Raw genomic sequence first — 24,267 nt, 5'->3', positions numbered from 1 at the left:
TATTGTTATCCCAAGTTCAACAAAGTGTTATATTCCTGTTTGTTAACTTTATTCTTTTTTCTCCCCTGTAACACAGAGTCTCACTCCCATTGCCCAGACTGGATGTAGTGGCATTATCTCGGCTCACTGCAGCCTCCGCCCCTTGGGCTCAAGTAATCCTCCCACCTTAGCCTCCAGAGAAAATGGGATCACAGGTGAACACCACCAAAATAATTTTTGTATTTTTTGTAGCGGTGGAGTGTTGCCATGTTGCCCAGGCTGGAACTTTATTCCTAAGCACGCTTCCTTGATTTGGGGGTGAGGTAGAAAACAGGGAGTGGAATATAAAACAGGAAGCGATTTGTGAGATAATGTACTTATTTTATGAAGCCATGGCATGATTCATGTTAGCTTTCTTCATGGTGTCCATCAGTGGCACTCACCTTCTGGAACATGGACAATTCAGGGTTTTGGGTTTTCTGTTCCTTTCCTTTCTTCTTATTCACTATTCCTCCTCACCGTCCCATGCTAGTCTCATATAAAATGCTTCCACCATTTCCCAGTCAGCATACAGTTCCTATACCTTCCTTATGGAAAAATTCTAGAGTCCCCAATATTCAGAGATTTAAGGGACCACAGATATCACAAATCCTCCCATTTTACAAAACAAGAAACTTGAGCCCAGAGTGGTGAAGGTACATCCCGAAGAAGTGACCATCCTCTAAATTTCCAGCAGCATGAGCACCAGGTCAGACATTTAGGACTAGCAAACACTCCAAACCATGCTCTCTGTACATGAGTTGCTCAGGAAAGGGCAATGTTCATTCAGTCCTACTGTTTGTCAGTGTACAAGTACAATCCACTCTAGGGATTTCATATAGAAGGAATTAAATAGAGGTAATTAGATAAACAGGTGATGAAAGAGTTGAGAAACCCAAGAGAGGGGGTGAGGGCAACCCACAGATAAGCTGCAGCAGAAAGTTGCCACCTCTGTCCTCTAGGAACAAAGGGAAGAGGTGATGCTGGAATCAAGCAGGAAGAGTGCAGGCTGGTAAGGCAGGAACTGAGAAAACCAGGAGAAGGGTTCTGTGGTAGGACTAAAGTCAAACTACCAAGGAGGCTGGAGAAGCCCCAGGAAACAAAGAAGAGAAATACCCTGCCCCACCATCATCATCCATCAGTGCCACCCATTGGCCAAATCTACTGGAAACTTGAGAGCAAGGAAACCTGGGAAATGTAGTTTCCAGTGAGATATAGCAGCATCAGAGAGTAAATGGGCAAGTGATAGAAACAAACAGAAATGCAAACACCACAAATATTTCTGTAATTTTAGATCATGACCCTGTACCTGCATGTGACCATGTACCTGCACTTAACAAAGTGCCCTAGAAAACACAGAGGTGCACTTCCATTTTTAAGGATGTCGGATCAAGAAGACAGTTCTGCCTTATTTTAAACAAGTTGTGATTTACCCAGTGTGGTAGGTATTCTCTAGGATGATCCCTGCCTCTGAGGGTTCATCCTCTGGTATTATCTCCTTTCCTGTGGGCTGCACCTAGGGACTTGCTTCTAACAAATAGAATATGTCAAAAATGATGTTGTGTCATCTTTGACATTAGGTTACACAAGGTTATGGCTTCTTTCTTGGTCCCTCTCACTGGCTCATTCTTTTGGAAGAAAGTCAGCTGCCATGTGGTGCATTGTCCTGTTGGAGAGGCCCACATAGGGATTTGAGGTCTTTGGTCTAACAGCCCTGGAAATAATTGTATTCACTGAATCATGTGAATGAGCTTAGAAATGGATCAATTACATGTAGTTTGGATAGCATAGCAAACCACAGTACATTTGGGCAACAAGGAATATCAATCTCAACCTGAGGCTCAGCTTCTGAGCTGAAGGTTAGAACTGAACTAAAAGTTAGATTCCTAATCACAGAGCCAGACGACCAGTCCACATATGCTGCACCATGACACAAATGTGGGCCCACCAGAAACTAGGAGCTCAACTCAGGTCCTACATGACTGAGTGCCACTGGGGCATCTGTGGCATGTGGCAGTAGGGCCTCCACATATTTAAACACTACCCAGTGCAAAAGTTTAGAAAAGTTTCTTTTGCTCCTTTAAAAATAGCTAATGTTAAATAGAGAGGAAAGAGAGACAGTGGGCAAAGAATGGACAACAGAAAGGGGGACATAAATGGAAAATTACAGAGAGCTATTGGTTTGTGACTTTCATTAAGAGCATTTGAGAAGACGAGATACAAGGTGATTGGAATAATGATTAAGAAGTTAAATCCTAGTCCCTTAATGAAAGCCTATATCCACTCATTTCCACTGTCTACCACCTTCAGAGGTAATTTAATTCCTCTAGTGGCTTCTGCCTGTCTTGTCAGCAGGCACAGTGTTGCTTGTGCCAGCTGGAACTAGTGGGCAGAGGGTTGCAGATACACAGTGCTTGTTCTCCTGCAGCCTACAGAGCCCTGAGCCCAGGAAGGGGGTAGCCTGTTGCACAGAGAGGCTGTGCTCCAGAAAGGGACCCACACACAGCCCGGGCTGTTCCTTTTCATAAAGAAAGCATGAGAGCAGACTTGATAAAGAGAATAAACATTTTCTGTGTGGGTGTCAGCTGAGAAAGCCAGCCTTCCAGCACCTGGGAACATTGGCTGATCCTCCCACAGGAAAAGAAGCAGTCATTGTTCCCAGTTCATTGCCAGGCAACCCAGAGAAAGTCCCTGGGGTCATTGGTTGAAGAGCTCTGCTTGTGTCTTCACAGTGCCTTTGCTCACTGCATTCCTAGCTATGCTGTTGCTGACAGTTCACATTGCCAGCATCACCATCCACCAGACGATGGTCACTTTCTCAGAAGGCCTCCCTGCCCCTCTGGGAATGGGAAAATGGTCAATGGAGGGCCTCACTGAGGTGACATTTAAGCGGGTATCTGCAAAGAGAGTATTCTAGGCTTCCTTGTAAAATTTGGAGAGCAGACATGAAAACAGGGGAGGTGGCAAACAATGTAGAAATATATGCAGTGGGCACAGATCATAGGAAAGAGTAGGGAACTTAAATGAGACCAGAAGTGTAGGGGTCATTTGAGACAGGGCCTTCTGGGTAGAAAAACAGCACAATAGAGTGACCCAATGTGCATGTGCTGGATGGAGTTGGGGAGTGGCGAGAGAGAGATAAGGATATCCTTACTAGGAAGGAGCAGAGAATATTTAAGGCAGTGGTGTGCTGATATATGTTTACTGGCTCTTGAGGAACAAAACAAAAAAACCCCCAGCATATGCTAGTCCCCATGGGCCAGTTTCAAACTACCAATGTTACACTGACTGCAGAGTAGAAAGGAAGGAAGGCTTTAAAATCACACATAGATCTTTAATTGGAGATCAGAGAAAATCATAATACCAAGGGCAGAAATATAACTCAGTGTGTGGATGTGGAAAAGCCATTGATCTGTTTTTGTGACCACACCTAAGGCCAACCAATTCAGAGCCCCAGCCTCTTCATCCTCAATCTGAAGGGACTGTGCTAAAAGTAATGGAAGATTCTTTCTGTGGTCTTTCATTGATTGTTTCCTTCCTCAGGGTCAATCTACCTAGGGCCTTCCTCATTTCTCTTTGCTCTGCCAAGTTTGCTCAGGTACCCAGTTGGGATGAATTCTCCATGTCCTCTCTGAAGGTAGGAAGTCAAGTTGAACTAAAAGCAGAATGGGCAGAGTGGGGGGCATCCCTGTTTGGAAAGCCTCTGCTTCTGGAAAGGTGGCTCAGCTGAGTTACAAACACACATGCCGTCCACAGGGACTGCTGCTTCTGAACCTGGAGCTGACTTGGTGGGAGGTGAGTGGGTACACTCCACCACCATTCAACATTCCATGTCTACCAGGCTGACTCTTCTACAAGCTTCATTTAGCTATGGGGGCAAACTGCAACCAGAATCTGTTAGTAGTTAGGTGTAAGATACCCAATTACTTCATTTTCTGCAGGTGGAAGCCAGCAAATCTCTGACAGAAATCCCAACATTCTCTCCTGCTTTCACTTTTCCACATTTGAAAATGAGACAGACAGAAGATGGTCTTTATATAATTTTGCACATATTTATGTCAGGTTTTACAATGAATATAGTGTTTTCTCATCTGCCATCTCATTTGATAGTTTTTCACAACTCTGGGAGGTACTATTATCTTATTTTACAAAAGAAAAATTTTGAGATGGCAGGTAGCTAATCCCATCAGACACTTGGTGAGTGGCAAAGCTGGAACAAAATCACGGGTATTTTGGCTTCAGATTCCTGTGTCTTTCCAGAATACCTGAGTGCATGTCTATGCAGGTATGTATGTGTGCGTGTGTAGACACACAAAACCCACTTTTTACAGGTTTATTGTGTAGGCATTTTTGGTTTTTTTTGAAACAGGGTCTCGCTCTATTGCCCAGAGCTGGAGCGCAGTGCTGCAATCATAGCTCACTGCAGCCTTCACCTTTAGGGCTCAAGCAATCCTCCCACCCCAGCCACAGAGTAGCTGGGACCACAAGTGCAGGCCCACCACGCAGAGTTAAATTTTACATATTTTGTAGAGATGAGGTTTCGCCATGTTGTCCAGGCTGGTCTCGAAATCCTGGGTTCAAGCCATCAGCCCAACTTGGCTTCCCTAAATGCTAGGATTACTGGCCTAAGCCACAGTAACTGGCAAGGTATTTCTTAAGAATAAATTGGGTGTTCCCTTCTTCCAACTCAGCCTATGATATTAAGGTGGCTGTCTTGTCAGCTCCTGAAAATTCAGGGCCAGAATTGAAATTTCCATCCAGAGTAGGCCTCATGAATTCATCAGCCATTTCTCGAGTGACTACTATTTGCCATGCAGCATCAGGCACCATGCTGGGAGCTGGAATACAGCAGTGGACCATACAGGCCCTTAGCCACCAATACACACAGATTTTGTAAGAGTAACAGACAGTCTTAAAACCAGACCTTGACTGCAAATGAAAAAGGAGGCAAAAGAGGGCAGGCAGGTCAGGAGGATGTTTCCTAATCTCTATGCAAGGAAGGCAGGAAATGGCAATTTAACCAGGGAGGTAACCTAGGCAGAGAATTAATGACACATGCCTTCCTCTCCCTTTGCATTATCTTTTATTACCTCATGCCAGGCTGGAATTTGGGAAATCTGCTTCTATTACAATGTAGTATATACATTATACATTAAATAAGATTATGCACATTACAAATAAATAATTTCAAAATTAAGAAATTACACACAGTACAATTAAAATTAAATTTAATTTCAAAATAAAATAATTTTATTTGTGGTGTTCTTTAGAGCACCAAACAATTCACATACATGATCTTCATTCTCATAGTCTATTAAGGTAAGTATTACCTCCATTTTAGAGGTGAAGAAATTAAGGTTCAAAACAACTAACTTGGTGATGGCCATATAATTTTTAAGAACCTTGAGTCTAGCCCAAGAGTGACTGGAATTTCCTGTTCACTTACCACTATTCCAGCAGAATAGCACAGCAATTTCAATTTTGCAGTAAATCAGGGTTAATCATCCCAGAACTGTTTGATAGCAAAAGACTAAAAGAACTCAAGTGCCTACCAACAGTAGACAGGTTACATAAAATATAATGCATTTGCATAATGCAATACATGCAACTATGTACAGGAAGCTCTGTATGTTCTCACAGGGAAAGTTCTCCAAGATAGATTGTTATGAAAAGGGCAAGTGCAGAACAGTGTATACAGTCTGATATCTGGGCAAGGATGAAAAAAGTGGATAACACGTATCATTCATTATTGACTGATATTAGCAGGAATGAATACTGGGCAGATACACAAGAAAAAGAAAAGTGATCACCTGGGGTGAGTTGAGGAGTGGATTCTTTCTATTTATCTTTTTACTTCAAATCGTTTGAACCCTGTGAATGTAATACTTATTTAAAAAATTAAACACATTTTGTACTCAGAAGAACTTCCCCTCAATAATATTCTTTCTCTTCATTTTACCCTCCTTATCCCCCCACACACGATGTAGAATGTTTTTAATAAAAAAATTTGCAGATGCAGAATCAATCAGTGATGTAGGAACATTGACACCATCCATCCACTTATTCCTTAGAATTGGTAGGTTTGGCAGGCACTCGGGATCCTGGCATCTCTCTGAAATGAGAAGTTTTTGCAACCTAAGAGAGAGAAGAAAAAGTAAATATATCTGGAAACCTCCTTCTTGGCCCTCCTTACACATACAGAAAAACTTACAGATTCTTTTCTTCATAATGAGTTAGCTTCTTTACAGGTACCAGCCCTTCTCAATTTCTCAAATAACTCCCTATGGTGTAAAAGGACCTATCCAGGCTAGACACTTCAATGTTGCTCTTCAGATAGGGTTGCCAGATTTGGCACATTAAAAATACTGAATGTCCAGTTAAATCTGAATTTCAGATATACAGCATATATATATATATAATGTATAGGATGTCTTATGTAGTATTTGGGTGTGCAGCGAGGGGCATACTTAAGCCATTATTTGTTGCCTGTTTGAAATTCAAATATAATTGCATGTCCTGTATTTTATATGGTAAATTTATCCTCTGATTCCACCTGGAGGAGGCTAGTTAAGTGCACTTGAACTTATTAGCCCAGGGACACAAAATGTACATAGCCCAGTGCAATCCAATAGAATTTTCTGTGATGATAGACATGTTTTATGTATGTGTATCCAATACAGTAGACACCAGTAACTTGAAATGTGGTGAGACCGAGAAACTGAATTTTTGATTTAATTATTTAAATTTAAAATATCACATGTGGCTAATGGCTACTATATTGGAGAGCAAAGCTCTAAAAAGAGTAATGTATCTCCCTTCAATTTAGCAACTGGGATTTAAGATCTAGTGATGGCTAAAATGACACATAACTCAGGAATACAATCCTAAGTCTCTGTAGCTTAGATAGTAACTACTCCATGTTTGCACAAAAATGTTTTGTTGTCAACATAATCATTCTGGTTTTTTTCCTCCTGCATTTACTGAAGACCTATTATATGGAAAGGATGTGAAGGTATAGGGTACAAGGTAAGGTAAAATTATTCAACAAACTTATCCTAGTAGGTAAGAGTGTTAACTGAGTAATCTCAGCATTAGAATATAGAAGCTGGGGTCGGGCACAGTGGCTGAGGCCTGCAATCCCAGCTATTTGGGAGGGTGAGGCAGGCAGATCACTTGAGGCCCGGTGCTGGAGACCAGCCTGGCCAACATCTGAAACTCCGTCTACTAAAAATACAAAAACTAGCCAGGTGTGACAGCACGCACCTGTAATCCTAGCTAATTGGGAGGCTGAGGCAGGAGAATTGCTTGAACCCGGGAGGCAGAGGTTGCAGTGAGCTGAGATCGCGCCACTGCACTCCAGCCTGGGCAACAGAGCTAAACTCTGTCAAGAAAGAAAGGAAGGAAGGGAGGGAGGGAGGGAGGAAGGAAGGAAGGAAGGAAGGAAGGAAGGAAGGAAGGAAGGAAGGAAGGAAGGAAGGAAAATAAAAGCTGGGAGGTTCCATTATCACAAAGCAAACATTAAGTGGATGAAACAGCATAAATTTGATCACACCCACCAGTTGTGTGACCATTTTCTTTTCATGATTTTAAGCAAACATCTATTAACCCTAGACCCAGAGTATATTAAAGAGAATTATTTTATGCATGATGCCAGCTAGCAGAGAACTGGCCCTTAAAAGAATTAACGATCTAGACAACTTAGAATTATCAGTATACATGATGTCTGGAAAGGTTAGTGTAGAAACTGGGAAAATGGTAAGAGTGTGGAAAACAAATGGGGTGTAATTCTAAACTTCACTGTGTTCCTGGTAGCTGGGTAAGGTGAGTAGGTAATGTATTAACAATGATTTATAGGAAGACATTTTTATATAGAAATTCAGATAATCACTCTGTGCCTATCTGAAATGTAATCATTTTTATAAAGAAATTATTTCTGGGCTAAAAAATATCTATTCTATGGTTTATTTACCAGATACTTGGGTTCCCACTATGTGTCAGGCCCTCTGCTAGATGCTGGGACATAACAGTGAATGACTAGATCAGATCCCTACTTTGTGGAGCTAGGTTTAATGGAAAGAGGCAAACAACAAGGAATCTGATAAATAAAACTTCAAACTGCATTTGAAAGAATCTAAACAGAATGAGTGATAGAACATAATTTGAGGTGGGAAATGGAGAAAGCTTACTTTTTTGTTTCTCTCTTTATACTTTAAAAAAATATACTTGCTCATTTTAACAGTTCACACAGAGATGTTTATAAAGGTTAACCTCTCCTCACCCCATTCTATTAGGTTGGTACAAACGTAATTGCAGTTTTTACCAGTGAAAGTAATGGTAAGAACCACAATTACTTTTGCACCAACTTAGTTTCAGCTCTCTGAGATAATTAATGTGATAGGTTTTCTTCCATACGGTTCTCTCTTTACTCTCATCAGTTGTGTGTGTGATTTTGTTTTACCGGATTATTGTTGTGGGTAGCTGTGTAACATTCCATAGTATAAATGGATGTCTCACTATGTCAACAGTATTCTTATTTATAGTTACTTAAATATTTTAAATGTATAATTAGTTTTTTTTTTTTCTCATCACAGTTTGATTTTTTTTGTTTTGTTTTCAGACGGTGTCTCACTCTGTTGCCCAGGCTGGAGTGCAGTGGCACGGTCTCGGCTCACTGTAACCTCTGCCTCCTCAGTTCAAGCTATTCTCCTGCCTCAGCCTACCAAGTAGCTGGGATTACAGGCATGTGCCACCATGCCTGGCTAATTTTTGTATTTTTAGTAGAGATAGGGTTTCACCATGTTGGCCAGGAGGGTCTCAAACTCCTGACCTCAAGTGATTCACTCTCCTCAGCCTCCCAAAATGGTAGAATTACAGGCATGAGTCACCGCACCCAACCTCTCGTGACAGTTTTGAAAGAGACCTTACATATGTAACCTTACCTAGTGGGGCCTTTATTCTATTGTTGACACTCTCCCTTTCCAAATGTCTATTAATAAAATTTAATAGACATTGCCAGGAAAACTTCTGAAAAATTATATGACAATGGCAATTCTTCCTCATCCTTCACAGTCCTGAGTATTACTGGCTTTAGTGGTTGTCTATTCATAGGTAAGAAATGGTATCCCAGGCTAGGCGCGGTGGCTCACGCCTGTAATTCCAGCACTTTGGGAGCCTGAAGTGGGTGGATCATCTGAGGTCAGGAGGAGTTTGACACCAGCCTGGACAACATGGTGAAACCCTATCTCTACTAATAATACAAAAATTAGGCTGGGTGCGGTGGTTCACGCCTGTAATCCCAGCACTTTGGGAGGCCGAGGCGGGGGGATCATGAGGTCAAGAGATCGAGACCATCCTGGCCAACCAACATGGCAAAACCCCATCTCTACTAAAAATACAAAAATTAGCTGAGCGTGGTAGTAGGCGCCTGTAGTCCCAGCTACTCGGGAGGCTGAGGCAGGAGAATCGCTTGAACCTGGGGGGGGTAGAGGTTGCAGTGAGTCGAGATCGCACCACTGCACTCCAGCCTGGGTAGCTGAGCAAGACTCTGTCTCAAAAAAAAAAAAAAAAAAAAAAAGAAATAGTATTCCTTTGTTGTATTAATATGCATAATTTTGAATTACTAGGAAGGTTTTTTGTTTCTTGTTTTTCATATGTATTGGCCATTTGAATTTCATACATGATATAAAATACCATTTAATCGGTTTTTATATTATGTTGTTTGCCTTTTACTAACATTTCCAGTTCGTCCTTGTAAATTGAGGTTACTAACCCTGTATATGTTTTGAAAATCCTTTATCCCAATTTATTGCTCTTTCTACAACTCTCTTTACATATATTCTGTCTTAGACCACTTTTGGACCTATCTACTTTGTGTCCTTTCCTATAATGGCTTTTGTGTTTCCTCCTCACTTAGTAAAGACATTCTCCCACCACCGTTTCCAAACACATACACACACAAATTGATTAATCCATTTAGGTAGGTTTATTTTAGATAGGCTTGTCTGAAACAGAGCTAAGACCTGATGAGTGAAAATGAGCTCACCAGAAGAAAAATCAAAGAACAGGCATTTCCGAGACTGAGGCCAATAAGGTATGTGTCTTAAATCAGCAGAGTTTAGCTGCTTGATGGGAAAAGAGACCAGAGTGGTTGGAACAGCAAAGGAGAACAGCAGAAGAGGTGAACAGAGGTCAGAGATGGTCACTGAGTGGGTCCTCAAGTCATGGTAAGGAGTATGGAGAATGAATTATTGAATATGTAGGTGACGTGACTCACAGATAACTTTGGATTTGTAGAGATGAAGGAAATGTAGCAAGTGCCACTCTTAGAATGTTGATTTGAGTAAATGGTAGTGTCAGTTATTGAACTGGGAAGAACTGGAAGGGATAACAGGCTTAAGGAGCACAATGTTTATTCCTGCGTCTTGGAAGTGTTTAGGGTGAAAGACCTATTAGAGTTCTAAATGGAGATGTCAAATGAAAATGTGGCTACACACATCTGAATTTCAGAAAAAAGATCAGGCTGGAGATGTAAAATTGGAAGTTTACTGCATATAGAAAGTCTTTGGAACCGTTGTACTGATGAATCTATTAACTAGACAGAGCAAAGACTAGGGACCAGAGCCAAGCTACAAGTTTCTAAAATTTAGAGCATAGTACAGTCTGGTCATTTTGAGGTGAATACTTAATGACAGAACAATTTGCTGAAGTGTAAATTTAGAGCCCTACACTTTCAGCTCTGATTATTAATGAATACAAGAAAGAATGGATATGGTTATCTGCCTGGTGTCTGTGAAATAATTTAAGCCAGGAAGAGATCCTCACCAGAAACTGACTATGCTGGCAACTTGGATTTTAGACTTCCAGCCTGCTGAATTGTTAGAAAATAAATGTCTACCGTTTAAGCCACCAGTCTGTAGTATTTTGTTATGGCTGCCCGGTTTTGGTACCCAGACGCGGGATGCTGCAACAACAAATACCTAAACACGGGGAAGTGGCTTGGGAAGTTGGTGATGGGTAAAGGCTAGAAGAGTTTGAGGTTCATACTAGAAAAAGCCAATTGTTAAGGGACTATTGATAGAAATATGGACATTAAAGGCAATTCTGGCAAAGGATCAGAAAGGAAGACAGCTGGAAAGAAAGCTTCCATTTTCATAGAAACTTAGATTTATAACGATCATGAATAGAATATGGTTAAATATGTTGGTTAAAATATGGAAATTAGGCCAGGCGTGGTGGCTAAGGTCTGTAATCCCAGCACTTTGAGAGACTGAAGGGGGCAGATCACGAGGTCCGGAGTTTGAGACCAGCCTGGCCAATATGGCAAAATCCCATCTCCACTGAAAATACAACAATTAGCTGGGCATGGTGATGTACTCCTGTAGTCCCAGCTACTCCGGAGGCGGAGGCGGAAGAATTGCTGAAACCCGGGGCGGGGTGGGGGTGGAGGTTGCAGTGAGCCAAGCAAGATCGCACCACTGCACTCCAGTCTGGGAGACAGAGCTCGGATCTCAGATGAAAATGAGGGACAGGTTATTGGAAACTGTAGAAATCGCTGTTCTTGTTATAATGTGTCAAGAACTTGGCTGAATTACACTCTAGTGTTTACTGGAAAGAACTTACAAGCAGTAAAACTGGATATTTAGCAGAAGAGATGTCTAAGAAAAGTATTGAAGGTGTGGTTTAGGTCCTCCTTATTGCTTATAGTAAAATGTGAAAGGAAATAGCTGAAATAAAGAAAGAATTTTTAAGCAAAACACAATCATAACTTGGAGATTTGGGATAGATTTCTCAATCTATATTGTAAACATTGAGAAAGCTTTTCTTGAAGAGGTATGGTTGAACAATCTTTTCTTTTTCTTTTTTTTTTTTTAATTTTTGAGACAGGGTCTGGCTATATCATCCAGGCTGGAATGCAGTGGCACAATCTCAGTTCAGTGCAACCTTTGCCTTCAGGCTCAAGCAATCCTCCCACCTCAGCCTCCCAAGTAGCTGGGACTACAGGAGCTCATCACCATGCCCAGCTAATTGCACCACCACACCCTGGCTAATTTTTTGTTGCTGTTGATTTTAGAGATGGGGTTTTTACATGTTGCCCAGGCTGGTCTCTAACTCCTGAGCTCAAGTGATCTGCCCTCCTCGGTCTCCCAAAGTGTTGGGATTACAGGCTTTCGTGAAACATTGAGCCTGACCTGAACAACCACTTGATAAAGAGATAATGGGTGTGACCCAAGGATTTAATCAGCCATCTCAGCAGGAGCTAGGAAGAGAGATGGGATTATTCCAGCAGAGACACTGCCAATTTGAACTCAAGTAGGCAGCAAAACCAGAAAGGAACAAAGGAAGGTTGTCGACTTTTTGAATTATATAGAACAGGATCATAGAGCTATCTGGCTGTCAATGTGTACTATTCTTTAAGAAAAGGAAAGACTGACCCACCAAAGGCAATTTATGAGATCATTAGGGCTGCCACTTTCTTTTTTTTTTTTTTTTTGAGGTAGAGTCTCACTCTGTCACCCAGGCTGTAGGGCAGTGGTACAATCTCAGCTCACTGCAATCTCCGCCTCCCAGGTTCAAGGGATTCTCCTGCCTCAGCCTCCCGAGTAGCTGGGATGACAGGCTCTAAATCTGTAGCCTTTCGAGTAGCGTGCCAGCCACCACACCCAGCTAATTTTTGTATTTTTAGTAGAGATGGGGTTTCACCATGTTCGTCAGGCTAGTCTGGAACTCCTGACCTCAAGTGATCCACTCTCATTGGCCTCCCAAAGTGCTGGGATTACAGGCAGGCGACACCAGGGCTGCCACTTTGATTTAAGACTCAGAGAGTATAGATGGGATAGGGTGGGGGTGGGAACAGGTAGTCAAGGCTGACTCTACCTCAAAGGTAGAGTAGAGAACATGACTACCATCTTCTTCAAAGATGCCTTGAAGAACTGGGCGGGAGAGTCCCTCACAGATGGCTGCCTGTGCGGGACCCCACCAAACTGAAAGAGCGAGACTTCAGGCAGGGCAGATGGAGTAGGCCACCCACAGAGCCAGAGGTAACACTGCGACATCACTGGGTCTGAAAGTGAGGACATCAAGCCAAAGAGGGTTTTTCTTAAGACCGAACATAATTTGCCTTGCCAGGTTTTGGACTTGATTAGGACACATTACACCTTCCTTCTTTCCTATTTCTCCATTTTCTAATGGGAATGTCTATTATGCCTGTTTCACCATTGTGCCTCAGAAGCATGTAACATTTCTGGTTTCACAGGTTCAAAGCTGGAAAGCAATTTTGTCTTGGGATGAATCGCACATTGAGTCTCACCCATAACCTGATTTAGATGATTTTTTAGATGACACTTTGAACTTTAGGATTGACGCTAGAATGAGTTAAGACTTTCAGGGGGCTGTTGGGATGGAATAATTTTTTTTTTTTTTTTTTTTTTTTTAGGACTCTAGCTCTGTTGCCTAGGCTGGAGTGCAGTGGTGTGATCTCAGCTCATTGCAAGGTCCGCCTCCCGGGTTTATGCCATTCTCCTGCCTTAGCCTTGAGTAGCTGGGACTACAGGCGCCTGCCACCAGGCCCGACTAATTTTTTTGTGTTTTAGTAGAGACGGGGTTTCACCGTTAGCCAGAATGGTCTCGATGTCTTGACCTTGTGATCCGCCCACCTTGGCCTCTCAAAGTGCTGGGATTACAGGTGTGAGCCACCGTGCCTGGCCAGGATGGAATAAATTTATCTTGTATGGGAGAAGGACACACATTTTGGCAGGCCAGGGACAGAATGTTATGGACTAAATTGTGTCCCCCAAAATTCATTTATTAAAACCCTAAGCCCCAATGTGACTGTATTTGGATATAGGGCCTGTAGGAGGTACATAAAACTAAAGGTCATAGGATAGGGCCCTAATCCCACTGGGGCTGGTGTCCTTATAGAAGGTAAGGAGACACTTAGAGCTCTCTCTCCACTCAGGAAGCAAGGAAACACCATATAAACACACAGTGATGGCAGCTGTCTGTAAGCCAGGAACAGATAGATTCTCACCATACACTATGTTGGTACCTTGATCTTAAACTTCCAGGCTCCATAAGTGTGAGAAAACGAATTTCCATTCCAAGCCTCTTAGACATGGGAAAGAAGATTCTGTTGTTTAAGTGATCCAGTCTCTGGTATTTTGTTATGGCAGCCTGAATAGGCTAAGATGATGAAGGATGTGGTAAAACTTTAGGTCCCAACCACATACCAAAGAGGCTGGAATTTAACACACTTTCTTCTTTCAACTGTAGGCAATGTGCACAAGTTCTAAATCCTAAGGCATGTTGGCTCCTTTACTCTGCCCAAACTACAAATCAAAATCAAACAACTGTAATATAATAACATCCAATGAAGTTCTGACACTTCTTTAACATGACTACACTAATTCAATGCCAGAAAATTCATTTTATTTTGAAATCTACATGCCATATTCCAATTTCTGTTTAAGGTACAATGGTTATATTTATTCTTTTTAATATAGATTTATCAGGCTGGGCACGGTGGCTCACACTTGTAATCCTAGCACTTTGAGAGGCTGAGGTGGGTAAATCACCTGAGGTCAGGAGTTCGAGAGCAGGCTGGTCAATACGGTGAAACCTGTCTGTAGTATAAATACAAAAATTAGCTGGGCATGGTGGTGCACGCCTGTAGTCCCAGTTACTAGGGAGGCTGAGGTAGGAGAATTGCTTGAACCTGGGAGCACGAGGTTGTAATGAGTGGAAATCGCACCAAAACACTCCAGCCTGGGCGACAGAGCAAAATAATAAATAAATAAATAAAATAGATTTATCAGTTTATCAATAATATAGTTTTTTTTTTTCTAGGTGTAAATATAGGTAATAACTGTCTTTTAGTACATTTTCTCATGATGCTCTTCTTACTTGGTTTGGTACAATATTAAGTAGTGAAATAGAGAATCCTGTCGCTACATATGAACCCTTATTCCATTTGCTCATCTCCAATACACATGGAAAATTCTCAAATTGCTAATAATGTTGTGATACACATGCATTATATTTAACAGGAATATATAAATTTATAATTATAATTTAGGATCAACAGATGGTAAACCTTTAGGTTTGTATTTAACCTTAAAATACAATTTTTAAAAATTAGTTATAAAATTTCTAATACTTTCTTTTTTGTGACCTCAAGGGGAAAATATAATTCTTATAAAAAAGAGCTCAAATGATTTACAGAATAAAAAAAGTGAATGGAGATGATGGATGAATTAAAGGAAAGGATATTGCTACATAGATTATTTGGAAATTTAAAAAGGGAAATTACAACTGCTGATTTTGTGTTAACTGATCTGCTTTGTTCAGGATATCTTATGTACCAAAAAATGATTTTATCTCAGCCTCACATCTCAGTAAATTCCTGAAATAAACTTTTGTCCCTGGTGCCTTTGGTAATTGGGAGACCTCTAGGTTTAGCATTCTCATCCACTCGCCCCAATTTAAATAGTACTCCCCAGGGCCATTCAGGCAAGGTAGATGAAAACTTGCTCAAGAGTTGGAATCCAATTTAAGCTACCGAAATTCATTGCTCAATCGAGAATTTTCCCCAGAAGTAACTAGGGCTTTTGGATATAACAGTGGCATTTCAAAGTAGAACGTAAAGTATTTTGGAGATAAGGAGACAGGACAGAGCTATGAGGAATATCCTTTGCTTAGGGAGTAGGCCCTTAGCAGTACCTCTTAGGTAAGAACTGGTTAACTGGCACTTTCTGTTTCTCTGAAGTTTCCAGAACAAACTGCCAATGCAATTTGGATTTTCAGAGTAGATTTTCTTTTTTGTTGTTGTTGTTACTTTTTTTTTTTTGGAGACAGTCTCACTCTGTCGTCCAGGCTGGAGTGCTGGAGTGCAGTGGTGCCATCTCGGCTCACTACAACCTCCCCCTCCTATGTTCAAGTGATTCTCTTGCCTCAGTCTCCCGAGTAGCTGGGACTATAGGCGTGCACCAGCATGCCCAGCTAATTTTTGTATTTTTTAGAGATGGGGTTGGTTTTTTTTTTTGAGATGGAGTTTCACTTTGTCGCCCAGGCTGCAGTGCAGTGGTGGCATGATCTCGGCTCACTAAAACCTCCACCTACTGGGTTCAAGTGATTCTTCTGCCTCAGCCTCCTGAGTAGCTGGGACTACAGGAACTGCTGGGACTACAGGCGCCTACAGGTGAACCCCACCATGCCTGACTAATTTGTGTAGTTTTATTAGAGACGAGGTTTCGCCGTGTTGGCCAGGTTGGTCTCGAACTCCTGACCTCAGGTGATCTACCCACCTCAGCCTCCCCAAGTGCTGGGATTACAGATGTGAGACACCATACTGCCTTAGAAGATGTGTTCTATTGGAAAGAGAAAACACGATTAGCAACCTATTAGTTTAGTGTTTAATACTTAATGTCTTCCTTAGTAATAAAGTAAGTCTAGAACAAAGTGCTTCCTGGCTGCCTAGTCATTTATTCATTCGGTTTCACATTTTCTCAATGCCCAACAACCAAGTGTCTCTTGTATGCCAAGTTCTATGCTGATTATCAGTAATTGAAAGAGGGGGTCCAGATCTTAAGTATTGCTTAAAATGAAAGCCTCTAGGTTAACAAACTTAACACAATGTTTCACTACTAAACAGACCAAATACAAAATCTTGTTATTGGTGCCCAGAGAGAATTGAAATTCGTTTTCTCTCTCTCCTTTTCTCACTCACCACAATAAGTCAGTTGCGCCAAGTCCTGTAGCTCTTTACTGAGCCATCTTCTCACCTGTCCCCTTGTTTCATTTGTCACACCCTAAATAAAAATTGTACTGGCTTTTTTTTTTTCTGGATTTACAGTGTTAATACATTGTCAAGATTTACCTCTTCATGTGGATTCCCCGGGGAAAATTACCTTTCCTTCTTCTCTTAAATTCTTCAGAGGTTAGAAAGCCATTAATAACATTCTGGTATGTGGACAAAGTTTACCCATTATGTATGGATGTTTTACTCTTTTTTATTTTTCTGACAATAATCTCTTAAGGAGGTGTGGTTATAGAATAGCCAGCTGTTATAAGTACTGGTTTTCTGGCCTTGGAACTTTTTAAAAGCTGTTTCTTCGTTTGCTCATCTCAAAATTCGGAATAAGGATAAAACCTATTTCTAAGATTGTTGGATTAAATGAATTAACATACTGGAAGCTCATGAAATGTGCCTGGCACACAGTAGTGCCTAATAAACCATCTCTCTTATTTAGCCTGTTTTCTGATTTCAGAATCTACACTTGCTGAGCCAGATTCTTTTCATTTCAAGGTGAGCAAAAGCATGCAAGGAAGAGGAGGAGGCAGGAGAGCTGGAATCAAAGGCAATTTGGCCTGGAAATGAAAAGGATTCCAAGGCCCACATAAAGCAGTTCTCCGGCCATGCGCGGTGGCTCAAGCCTGTAATCTCAGTACTTTGGGAGGCCGAGACGGGCGGATCACGAGGTCAGGAGCTCGAGACCATCCCGGCGAACACGGGGAAACCTCGTCTCTACTATAAAAAATACAAAAAAAATAGCCAGGCGAGGTGGTGGGCGCCTGTAATCCCAGCTACTCGGGAGGCTGAGGCAGGAGAATGGCGTAAACCCGGGAGGCAGAGCTTTCAGTTAGCTGAGATCCGGCCACTGCACTCCAGACCGGGCGACAAAACAAGACTCCCTCTCCAAAAAAAAAAAAAAAAAAAAAAAAAAATTCTCGGACATACAGGAAATGCTGGGGGGAAAAAATCCGGTCCTCTCAGCCCAAGAACCATGTGAAACCAGACCTTCCTCAATCTGATGACTCTCAGCCCAACTGCCCATTAGAATCGTTGTAATTTAAAAATATCCTCGGAAAATTCTAACATGTGGCTATCAAAGGTGATCATTTGCTTTTATGCTACTTTGTTTTCTCATAAACGGGACGTCCAACCCTTTTCCTTTGAGGGTAGTTGTAGGGAAAGGAGTGGGTGGAAGGAGGAAAGAGCGGAAAAGGCTGGACCCGCCCCAAGCCGGTGTCAGTATCTGGGAAGTGGGAGGAGCGTCAGCAGTAAACAGCCTCTGCTTGGATTATTATCTCCTGCCCACACACTCGGATTTGAAGGCTCAAAACGAAACAATGCAAAACGTTTCAGTTGAATTCCAGAAGCGTTAGACTAAACGACTGGGTCTGTTTGGCCAGTCTGAGGAGCTGGGCGTGAGCCGTAGGCAAGACTCAGCCCGCCTAGACTTCCCTGCCCACTTAATTCCGATCAAAGTAGAAACCGGCCGGGCGCGGTGGCTCACGCCTGTAATCGAAGCACTTTGGGAGGCAGAGGCCGGCGGATCACCTGAGGTCAGGAGACCAGCCCGGCTAACATGGGGAAACTCCGTTTCTACTAGTGGCGGGCGTCTGTAATCCCATCTACTAGGAAGGCTGAGGCTGAGGCAGGAGAGTCGTCTGAACCCGGGAGGCGGAGTTTGCATGCAGTGAGCCGAGATCGCGCCACTGCACTCCAGCTTGGGCAACAAGAGCAAAACTCCATTTCAAAAAAGCAAACAGACAAAAAGCGCAGAAACCGAGATCCGGAAGAAAACCTCGGCGAGACTCAGAATCCAGGAAAACAGGTCCCTAGAAATTCGCCCACGGTCCCAGATCTCCATTTCTTGTGGGTGGGGCAGCTGTTACCAGACAGAAGCAAAGGTTTTCTTTTTTGGGGACGGTGTCTCACTCTGTTGACTAGGCTGGAGGACAGTGGCACGATCTCGGCTTACTGCAACCTCCCTCCCAGGCTCAAACGACTCTCCTGAGTCAGCCTCAAGAGTAGCTGCAATTGAAAGGTATGTGCCACCACGCCCGACTAGTTTTTTGTAATTTTTTTCAGTAGAGACGAGTTTCATGTTGGCCAGGCTAGTGTCGAACTCGTGACCTCAGGTGATCCGCGCCCCTCGGCCTCCCAAAGTGCTAGGATTAGAGGGGTGAGCAGAAAGCAAAGGTTTTTGAGTGGCCACAGGCCCCAGTCTCCTTTTCTGGCTGTGCTGGAAACCTAGACGTTTGAGTCTCTTAAAATAAAACAGCACGTTGCATGTCAGGCATCGTTCTAGATTAGGGACATTAGTTTGTTTTTTAGACATCTTTCAACTTCCTGGTTAACTTTTAGACAGTATACCCTGCACTTTAGCAGAAATGGAACCTAGAAAGTGAGGCTGCCTACAGCCTAAATTGAGAAGAAAATAGAAGGGGGACTAGTCGGAGGGCCGAACAAGGTTACCGTCACGCTACAGTTTTGCCTTCAATTTACATTTTTAAAGTAATCAGTTTTTAGATCACCAGGTATCCCTGGCATGTAAACTAGTTAGGCACCATCTATGGTCGATATTATAAAACACTAACTAGACTAGTTAGTTAGCATATGATAGTACATGCGAATATTAGATCCGTAACTGACCTAATACATACAGACAGACCAATCTTTAGTAACACCGTTCCCCAAAAAACTGAAAGCAGGAATACATGTTGCTCCAGATTGGGATAGAATTAACTTACCTTAGTACCTTTATTCCTTGTACGTACAAGCAGTGAGGTTAGCTCTTCCTCTGAAACGGTAGGGGGGCTCTGAAAAGAGCCTTTGGGTTTGATAGCGTTTCCGGAAACTCAGATGCCTGTCAAATCACTTGCCCTTAGCCTTGTGGTGACTCTCGGTTTTCTTAGGCAAAAGCACGGCCTGGATGTTAGGAAGGACGCCGCCCTGAGCAATTGTTACCCGGCCTAGCAGCTTGTTGAGCTCCTCGTCGTTACGAATGGCCAGCTGCAAGTGGCGAGGGATGATGCGGGTCTTCTTGTTGTCGCGAGCCGCGTTGCCGGCCAGCTCCAAGATCTCGGCAGTCAGGTACTCCAACACCGCAGCCAGGTACACCGGCGCGCCGGCCCCGACCCGCTCTGCGTAGTTGCCTTTGCGGAGCAGGCGATGCACTCGGCCCACGGGGAACTGGAGACCAGCGCGAGAAGAGCGGGATTTCGCTTTGGCGCGAGCTTTGCCTCCTTGCTTACCGCGTCCAGACATCTCAATCAAAAAAAAAACAGCACCAAAACAAGCAGTCTAAGCTCAGGAGAAAACAAACAAAATCGATAAATGTGTAAAACATGGCTGCTTTTATAGGTAGTTGCTGGGGAGTAAATCCGACTTTTCGATTGGTCGGTAGCAAATACTCGTCAGGTAGCCAATAGAAAAGCTGCACTTTCATACCTTATTTGCATAGCTCGGCCCACGGATGACAACTCTGCAGTTTGTCTTCCAATTAACTAAGAGGTACTCTCCATCCCTCATTAGCATAACAGCCCTATAAGTAGCAGAAATCCGGTTTTTGCTTCCGACACATTTCTGGTGTTAAGGATGCCTGAGCCAGCTAAGTCTGCTCCCGCCCCGAAGAAGGGCTCTAAGAAGGCGGTGACCAAGGCGCAGAAAAAAGATGGCAAGAAGCGCAAACGCAGTCGCAAGGAGAGCTACTCTGTTTACGTGTACAAGGTGCTGAAGCAGGTCCACCCCGACACCGGCATCTCTTCCAAGGCGATGGGGATCATGAATTCTTTCGTTAACGACATATTTGAGCGTATCGCGGGCGAGGCTTCCCGCCTGGCGCATTACAACAAGCGCTCAACCATCACCTCCAGGGAGATACAGACTGCAGTGCGCCTGCTCCTTCCCGGAGAGCTGGCCAAGCACGCGGTGTCGGAGGGCACCAAGGCCGTCACCAAGTACACCAGCTCCAAGTAACCTTTTCAAGTAAGCGTCTTAACACTTAACCCCAAAGGCTCTTTTAAGAGCCACCCACATACCCACTAAAAGAGCTGTGGCCAGACGCCAAATTTTTATTTGGCGGCAGAAGAGAATATTAGGGATTGGCGAAGGGTGGGGACAAGTACTGCAACTTAGAGGGGGACAAAGGGGCCTGAGCCTGGAAGAAACCAGTCACTAAAAATGGGTTTGGGGTCAATTCGTTGCGCTTAATTTTAAAATGGAGACAAGCGGCCATTTTGCTAACCCCGCGTTCCCGGAAGAAACCTCAGGCTCGCGTAAGTTTCGGACCCAGTTGTCTGTCCCTGTTTACGTCGCCTGGTTCAACGGCTGCCCTAAAGTCATAATTTCGCCATCAGATTCTAGCCAATAGGCTGTCCTGTCATTTTTAATATTAACCAATCGAGAGAAAGCTGGTTTGAGACCCTTATTTACATAGCGGACCGGAGTGGAAACCTGGGGACTAACTGGCTAAGAAAGGACACCCCCTCTGTTTTCGTGCCGCACACCTTCGTAATACACTGAAGGCTGTGTCTCCTTGGTTTCCAACTGCCCCAGTAATAAAGGCCTTTAACATAATACGTGTCGGTTTTGATAAGAGTAAGGCAGTAAGAACCTAAAGATGTAAGCACCGCGCCAGATGTTGTTTCATACATTTTATTCTATTCAACTGGTTTGTTCAAGATTCAAACCAAATTTTACTTGAATCAGTGCTCACCCATAAATGGTGTGTTGCCTGATTGAAACTTAAAATTTCTGTAGGGGGCTTGTAACATGCAGAAAAGGTTGAAAGTTGCTTTAGGAGAAGCCAACTCTAACTTCGGTAAATTGACAAGCATTCGAACACTGAACTGAAGGCCAGTAAGGACTAGACGCTGGTTGAGAGAATGAAGAGGAGACGCCATTAAACTTAGCACATACGCTGTGTCTCCTAGAGGACCTTCCCTTCCTAGACAACTGCAGGCTGCTTTATGGCCTGGGAAATGCCACATTCCCTTAAGTATTTTATTCATGGTCTTTTCCAGGCAAAGATTTTAAGATGAAAGTTTAGAAGTAGTTTACCTATCTTTTACTCAAGTCTAGAACACGTTTTAGCACCTTGAAGTGAAGTTTGCTTTCTCCATTAAAACTGGGAATATACAATAAATAAAATTAGTGTTAAAGCAGATTTTTGCAAATTTAAATACCATGTAATTTAGGTTACAAAGTTATTTAACATAAGGACTGTGTGATCTTAAATCTGCAATTTCTTTCACAACGGGAAAATAAACTAAGGCCTCTCTTTGGTGTCAGACAAGGTCTTATAGTTGAACCCTGCTGTGCAATCACAGGCTGCCTTGCCTAGATAACTTATCTGAGAAATTCTGATGAGAAATGAAATTTCCAGAGTCCCTCACAAGTAAATTTTCTTTTTTTTTTTTTTTTTTTTTTTTTTTGAGACGGGAGTTTCGCTCTTGTTGCCCAGGTTGGAGTGCAATGGCGCAATCTTGGCGCACAGCAACCTCCACCTCCCGGGTTCAAGCCATTCTCCTGCCTCAGCCTCCGGAATAGCTGGGATTACAGGCATGCACCACCACACCGGGCTAATTTTGTATTTTCACTAGAGACGAGGTTTCTCCACGTTGGTCAGGCTGGTCTCGAACTCAGGACGTCAGGTGATCCGCCCACCTTGGCCTCCGGAAGTGCTGGGATTACAGGTGTGAGCTCCCGGGCCGGACCTAAATTTTTTTTTTCTATGCCTCTAATGGACCTGGTCAAAGACTTCTTCACATTCAGACTGACCTCTCTTCTACCTGCCAACTAACTAATCAGTGTAACCAAAACCTGCAAGCAAAATTCAGTATTCCCAAGGTGATTCTTTCTCCGCCTTTTCCCCTTTCTCTTACGTAAATTATGTTTTTGCCTGTGTTAGATGAAATAATTCTATTGCTTGTTCTCTCTTCTGTACAAGTACACAGTAAGCAAATCATTAACTTCTTGGTCATTTATTTCTGAATTTTCCACCAAGACAGTGTTTATGTGAGTCGTACAATAAGAAAACCAACAGAAATGTGTGTCGTGGAAACATCTTGTCTAGCCCTGAACCCTTTGAGTTTTCTGTTCACATTCCTTTGGCTTTTGCATCCTGAAAGTTTATCGTCCGCAATAAACTTTGGTTATTCTATTTGAACTTGGCTGATTGGTTGCATATTGGTAGCAGTAGTAGAATTTGAATTATGGTTTTCTGGTCACATCATTAAGTGATTAGTCAGTGGAGAGGACAGGAAATCTGGTTTATTTATTAACCTTTTTTAGGGGTGTTTTTGTTTGAAGATGTCGATATTCTCTCTGAGAACACAAGGTTAGAGAGTTGGTGTTTTTCTTTCTGGCTTTATATGGGATTTGATGTTTTGTGCTTGGATGCCTCTTTCTACCTTCGAAAACTTGTCTTTTTTGAGTCCAAATAGTTGTCGATATCTGCAAAACCAGTATTTCTGTGTTAAGGAGATATGAATATGAAATGGCTGCCCTGTTGTAACTTTTGACTTTAAGAAAGTGTTAAGACTAGCAGGAGACAAAAAGGAAATCAAGGAAACCGAATGTCTGGTTTCAGTAACTGCTATGCCAAAGGCTCTACAGCTTATTATTAATTTTAGTAATTTCACATTATTGCCCCTTCAGGTTCTTTAAGCAAGGTTAGAGGATAGAAGAAACATAATGTTGTTACAAATTGGACTATTGAGTCAGGAAAAAAAAGAGTGCTTTCAATGTCTGAATAAAACAGATTTAATATTTTCTAAACCTTAATGAGTTTATTGTAAGGGATATGACGCTGGAAACTAGAATTTTTTACTAAACTGAAGATCAGAGAATTACTCATATTTTCAGCAATGGTGCCACCTGAGGGACACCTGATCTTAATTACATACCTTTATTTATTTCTTTAACTGATCAACATACTAAATAGAACACCTATGGCTCTGTTTTTAATCCACTTTAAATTCTGTTGTATTAGCACGGTTAGCTTTTCTAATTGGCAATAAGATTGAGACTATCTTTTTTTTTTTTTTTTTTTTTGAGACAGACTTTTGCTCTGTCGCCCAGGCTGGGGTGCAGTGGCACAATCTCAGCTAACTTCAACCTGCGCCTCCCGGGTTCTAGCGATTCTCCTGCCTCAGCCTCCCCAGTAACTGTGATTACAGGCACACGACCACGCCTGGTTAATTTTTGTATTTTTAGTAGAGATGAGGTTTCACCATGTTGGCCAAGCTGGTCTCGAACTCAGGTGATCCACCTCAGCCTCCCAAAGTGATGGCATCACAGGCATGAGCCACAGTGCCCAGAAAAGACTATCTTATTTTATGAATTTAAATAACTGTGAAATTATCCACTTCAGGGAATTAATTAATTATAATGTAATCTTAAATTTTAGTTGGCTTACATAAAGACTTAAAATACATCATTTTAAATAAAATTCATTTGTCTAAAAA

General features: G+C 42.5%; 2 protein-coding genes across 3 annotated transcripts in view; one reads left to right on the top strand and one right to left on the bottom strand.

Moving 5' to 3' along the window:
* Nucleotides 1-5,078: 5,078 nt before the first annotated feature.
* LOC108513407 (histone H2A type 1-C) lies at nt 5,079-20,170 on the bottom strand. 2 transcript variants are annotated; one of them, XM_017849151.1, is made up of 3 exons: nt 19,549-20,170; nt 16,317-16,379; nt 5,079-6,153 (listed from the first exon to the last, which is right to left on the bottom strand). In XM_017849151.1, the coding sequence occupies exon 1, from the start codon at nt 20,063-20,065 to the stop codon at nt 19,673-19,675; it is 393 nt and encodes a 130-aa protein (XP_017704640.1). In that variant the 5' UTR covers nt 20,066-20,170; the 3' UTR covers nt 5,079-6,153; nt 16,317-16,379; nt 19,549-19,672. The 2 variants fall into 2 exon arrangements, with proteins under 2 accessions (XP_017704640.1, XP_017704639.1); XM_017849150.1 differs by lacking the exon at nt 16,317-16,379.
* A 122-nt stretch (nt 20,171-20,292) lies between these two features.
* LOC108513411 (histone H2B type 1) overlaps nt 20,293-24,267 on the top strand; it is an 8,939-nt gene continuing 4,964 nt past the window's right edge. Inside the window, exon 1 of the mRNA XM_017849156.1 lies at nt 20,293-20,785. Within this exon, the coding sequence (XP_017704645.1) occupies nt 20,396-20,776 (381 nt within the window). The 5' untranslated portion in view covers nt 20,293-20,395 and the 3' untranslated portion in view covers nt 20,777-20,785. The remainder of the gene's footprint in view (nt 20,786-24,267) is intronic.

This window comes from Rhinopithecus bieti, unplaced genomic scaffold (assembly GCF_001698545.2).
Source record: "Rhinopithecus bieti isolate Rb0 unplaced genomic scaffold, ASM169854v2 scaffold_32760, whole genome shotgun sequence".
Taxonomy (NCBI): Eukaryota; Metazoa; Chordata; class Mammalia; order Primates; family Cercopithecidae; genus Rhinopithecus; species Rhinopithecus bieti.
This window is presented reverse-complemented; position numbering and strand designations above follow the sequence as displayed.

Bases quoted from the DNA above. Each gene is read 5' to 3' on its own strand.
- LOC108513407 (XM_017849151.1), bottom strand. From the start codon at position 20,065: ATGTCTGGACGCGGTAAGCAAGGAGGCAAAGCTCGCGCCAAAGCGAAA.